Genomic DNA, 5,091 nt, shown 5'->3' with positions numbered 1-5,091 from the left:
CAATCTTTTTTATCCTTATTTCCATTTTGCTAAGAGGGTTATGGCCGATATAGTTTATTTATTTTACAAGCTACTATAGCTCTCTCTTAGCCAAAGTGACCACCCAGTGCCAACTGCGTGTTACACTGACACACTCATCCACCACTTGCTCTCTATCTTTCTGTTTTCCTTTTCATTCCCCTCTCATTGATCTGTTTTGGTTAGCTTCAAAGTTAACATCACCCTACGTGGAGACTCAATCATGTTCAACCTCTCTCTCTTTCTCTCTCTAACATTGTAATAACCATCCTCTAAACGCAACCTTCTTCTATATATAACACACACCGAGCTCTCATCTATCCACACAAAACCCAGAGAGAAAAACAAGCATGGCTTCTGGTTACAATAATAAGCTTTCCCTTCTTGCTCTTGTTCTCTGTGTATCAGCATTGTTGCTCTGCAGCACGTTTAATCTGGTACATGCGCGTCCACCCTTTGCATGTGACCCTCGGAACCCGTTAACGAGAGGGTTCAAGTTCTGCAGGACGAGGGTGCCGGTCCACATGAGGGTTCAGGACCTGATCGGACGGCTGACATTGCAGGAGAAGATTAGGCTGCTGGTGAACAATGCCATAGCTGTGCCGAGGCTCGGCATTCAGGGATACGAGTGGTGGTCGGAGGCGCTTCACGGCGTCTCTAATGTGGGCCCCGGGACTAAGTTTGGTGGGGCATTTCCGGGCGCCACTAGCTTCCCTCAAGTCATCACCACCGCCGCTTCCTTCAATCAATCACTGTGGCAAGAAATCGGTCAGGTGATACCATTTTCATTTCGAGTCTTCTTTTTTATTGTTTTAGCAGTTGCTAGTGGTTCTTTTTTTTTTTTTTGGGCCCTAGCACACAGATATTTGCCTGTCCTTTTATTGAACACCAAATGGCAAACTGAAAGTCGGAATACTATATATTCACATTCCAGTTTTGTTATCTTACACTGTTCTATAAATTAGTATAGGTACCATAACAGATTGAGAGCCAGAATACATGACCTTACGGCTTTACCCATAGTTTTCTATTCAATAATTATAGTTGGAAAACAAAAGGAAGAAAAGGCAAAATTACTTTTAACAGATTGACCATTATTTTGGACTTATTAGGGTATGATTCCTATGTGGCACACGTGAACAATTGTTATATCTGTTTGTTTGGACGTATTGTTATACCTGTTTATATTTTAGTTTTAAACCGATCGGGCAGATTAAAGTGACAATTTTTGCATGGCTAGCTTTTATCACGAACCCGATAAAACCAGTGGAAATTGCGTGAACTACCTAAATCGCAATATTGTTAGTTACTTAGTTATCATGATTTGGATAGGAGAGAAATTAAGTGACACTTGACTTGTAAAGCTAGATTCGGCTTGTCCTCAAAACCATGATGTAACAACAAGATAAATGATGACAAAAAAAAAAAAAAAAAAACAAAAATGACGTAGCTAGGCAATAATTGGGATTGTTGGTGCTTGGCTTTTCTTTTCAAAACACATAATGAACATGAATGTTAAGTCATAACAATAATCCCACCGAAAAAAGTTACTAATAATATCCTTCTTAATCACCATACTTCACCTTAATTTTTTAGTTGCCAAAGAGACCAAAATGTCTATGATTATTGATAGGTGCAACAAGTTGCAATTGATTTGGTGCAAAATTTCCTTCGGATCCCGTAAACTTCTCATACTGTTGTTACGCATTAATTCATACTTTCTATATATTACATGCCCATTAATTAGGCCGTTATCACAGCTACCAAAATATTGGACCACTCTAAATTTCCCATTTCAAAAATGTTCTAAGAAAGCTGCCAACTTTCTTTCATCAAAGACAGAAAACGTGAAAGCCAATTAAGCTACGAGAATATGCTAGCAAACTTTTATCCAAGGTGAATTGTTTTTAACTGAATGTTATTGTTGCAGGTGGTGTCTGATGAAGCAAGAGCAATGTACAATGGAGGCCAGGCTGGTTTGACATATTGGAGCCCTAATGTGAACATATTCCGTGACCCGCGATGGGGAAGAGGACAAGAGACTCCTGGGGAAGACCCTGTTTTGGCTGCTAAGTATGCTGCTAGCTATGTCAAGGGTCTCCAAGGTGATGGAGCTGGAAACCGGCTTAAGGTTGCGGCATGTTGTAAGCATTACACGGCCTATGATCTTGACAATTGGAATGGCGTCGATCGCTTCCATTTCAATGCCAGGGTAAAAGATTATAAATTACACTCAAGATATTAAGTAAATTGACACTTTCATAACATAACATAACATAACGTGCAACGTTTTTATTTTTATTTTTGCAGGTTAGCAAGCAGGACTTGGCAGACACATATGACGTTCCGTTTAGAGGCTGTGTGTTAGAAGGAAAGGTTGCTAGTGTCATGTGCTCATACAACCAAGTCAATGGAAAGCCTACTTGTGCTGACCCTGATCTCCTAAAGAACACAATCCGTGGCCAATGGAAACTCAATGGGTGAGTATTCATTTCAGCTTCCTATTGCTATAGTGTCTATGTATTTGTAATTTTTTTTTACTAACTTTTTGGTTATGGATCCAATTTCAGGTACATAGTCTCCGACTGTGACTCGGTGGGAGTCTTGTATGATGAGCAACATTACACCAAGACACCAGAAGAAGCCGCGGCGGACGCGATCAAAGCGGGTTTGGATCTGGACTGTGGGCCGTTTCTCGCAATCCATACGGAGGGTGCTATAAAGTCCGGCCTGCTACAAGAGATCGACGTGAACTATGCGCTAGCAAACACTCTTACGGTCCAAATGAGACTCGGGATGTTCGATGGCGAACCATCGGCCCAACAATACGGAAACTTGGGCCCAAGAGATGTTTGCACCCCGGCCCACCAACAGTTGGCACTTGAGGCCGCTAGGCAAGGCATTGTCCTGCTTCAAAACAATCGGCATTCACTGCCTCTCTCGACTGTGCGTCACCATACCATAGCGGTAATTGGGCCCAACTCGGATGTTACCGTCACGATGATAGGAAATTATGCCGGTATGTATAATAAAATTGGTAAAATGATCCTATTGGTAATATTTTAAGAATGATTTTTACCATACCCTATATTGTTGTAATTGTATGTAGGTGTTGCATGTGGCTACACAACTCCCTTGCAAGGAATTGGGAGGTACACAAAGACCATTCATCAACAAGGGTGCACCGATGTTGCTTGCACTGGTAACCAACTATTTAGGGCAGCTGAGGCTGCAGCCTGGCAGGCCGATGCGACCGTCTTGGTTATGGGCCTCGACCAATCTATCGAAGCTGAATTCCGGGATAGGACCGGGCTGCTCTTACCGGGACACCAACAAGAGCTCGTGTCGAGAGTGGCTCAGGCCTCTAGAGGCCCAACCATATTGGTCTTGATGTCTGGTGGCCCAATTGATGTATCGTTTGCGAAGAACGACCCAAAAATTGGAGCCATAATTTGGGTTGGATATCCTGGTCAAGCAGGAGGAACTGCGATTGCTGATGTTCTGTTTGGAACTACTAATCCAGGTACTACATCTTTCTTTACCCTATTTTTTTGGACATTGAAAATGACCAAAACTTTTAGACTAAATTCAACAACTATTAAGCAGCTAATGTTTTGTTTGTGTAGGTGGGAAGCTACCGATGACATGGTACCCCCAAGACTATGTATCCAAAGTGCCCATGACAAACATGGCCATGCGTCCTGCCAGAGGCTACCCCGGTAGGACATACCGGTTCTACAAAGGTCCTGTGGTATTTCCCTTCGGTCTCGGCTTAAGCTATACCACCTTTGCCCACTCACTAGCCCAAGTTCCCACATTGGTTTCGGTACGCCTCACAAGTCTAAGTGCCACCACAAACTCAACCATGCTAAGCAGTGCTGTGAGAGTCAGCCACACAAATTGCAATTCGCTCTCACTTCCTGTTCATGTTGATGTTAAAAACACCGGAGCTAGGGATGGAACTCACACTCTTCTAGTATTCTCGAGCCCGCCTTTGGGGAAATGGGCCGCGAACAAGCAATTGGTGGGCTTTCACAAGGTCCATATTTTGGCCGGATCTCAGAAACGGGTCAAGGTTGATGTTCATGTTTGCAAGCACCTCAGTGTTGTTGACCAGTTTGGCATTCGAAGAATTCCGATTGGTGAACATAAGCTTCAGATTGGAGATTTGGAGCATCACATCTCCATTGAAGCCAATTTAGGAGATATTATATCTTAATCAAGAACTATCAAACCAAAAGAAAAGAAATTTGATAGTCACACCCATTATTATATCATAGTATTAATTAGTTCCTAGTAGTCTTCCTTTTCCCATATCAAGGTGGAAAAGTCCACTATACTGGTGAAGGAAAGACGACACAAGATCATAGTGTTCAGCAAGGTTTGAAATAAATACTCCTTTTGAGTTATTCAGAATACTTTTCACGATTGAATTAATGTTGTATCATTTCAAGGGAAAGAAAAAAATTGAATCATCACCACTAGCATTGAAATTGTTTTGTGATCCTCATTTGAAGAAAGCTCTACCAAAGTACAGTTTCAAGTCTAATTTATGGTTATAGGGCAGTGATGTATAGTATCATGCCATTGAATTGGTTTGATTTTATTGCTTTGTGTTCTCATTTCATTTTTTTGGTTTTGTTGTGTGTTTTATAGGGTTCAAGTATGTGTAGAGTAGTCGGGACATACTTATCAGGTACTTCACGCAGTGGGTTCCTTTATAGTACGTTCTGCAACTTTATTAATAATGATGCCAAAAAAACAATAGTCTGATGTAGGGCTGGACATTTAAGCCCAAAAACCTGCAAACCTTGACCGGCCTGTCAAATCCCGACCCGTAGGGGCCGGGCCCTATTTTTTTTCTTTCTTCAAAACAGTTCGGGCCGGGCCATGACTTGCAAACAAACGGTTCGGGCCGGGCCTTGACTTTCAAAGTTGAGAAGGCCCGTCAGGCCCGTTTTACCTTAAATAGACACGTGTTTATACATCATTGGCCATATGGTAAGGCTCAAAACCCTTATCATAGGGTCGAACCCACTGGATTATTCAATTATGGTATGCACGTACTCTTCA

General features: G+C 42.1%; 1 protein-coding gene across 1 annotated transcript; it reads left to right on the top strand.

Annotated features, from left to right (window-relative positions):
* Positions 1 to 329: 329 nt before the first annotated feature.
* LOC112196951 (putative beta-D-xylosidase) lies at positions 330 to 4,444 on the top strand. The gene is made up of 6 exons (XM_024337452.2): positions 330 to 791; positions 1,949 to 2,230; positions 2,329 to 2,498; positions 2,589 to 3,037; positions 3,128 to 3,541; positions 3,645 to 4,444. The coding sequence occupies exons 1-6, from the start codon at positions 369 to 371 to the stop codon at positions 4,235 to 4,237; spliced, it is 2,331 nt and encodes a 776-aa protein (XP_024193220.1). The 5' UTR covers positions 330 to 368; the 3' UTR covers positions 4,238 to 4,444.
* The last annotated feature ends 647 nt before the right edge of the window (positions 4,445 to 5,091 follow it).

This window comes from Rosa chinensis, chromosome 4 (genome assembly GCF_002994745.2).
Source record: "Rosa chinensis cultivar Old Blush chromosome 4, RchiOBHm-V2, whole genome shotgun sequence".
In the NCBI taxonomy this organism is placed as follows: Eukaryota; Viridiplantae; Streptophyta; class Magnoliopsida; order Rosales; family Rosaceae; genus Rosa; species Rosa chinensis.
The sequence above is the reverse complement of the archived record's forward strand: the minus strand, read 5'-3'. Positions and strand labels throughout refer to the sequence as shown.

Bases quoted from the DNA above. Each gene is read 5' to 3' on its own strand.
- LOC112196951 (XM_024337452.2), top strand. From the start codon at position 369: ATGGCTTCTGGTTACAATAATAAGCTTTCCCTTCTTGCTCTTGTTCTC. The intron at 2,231-2,328 runs GTAAAAGATTAT...TTATTTTTGCAG, and splicing joins GCTTCCATTTCAATGCCAGG to GTTAGCAAGCAGGACTTGGC. The intron at 2,499-2,588 runs GTGAGTATTCAT...ATCCAATTTCAG, and splicing joins GGCCAATGGAAACTCAATGG to GTACATAGTCTCCGACTGTG.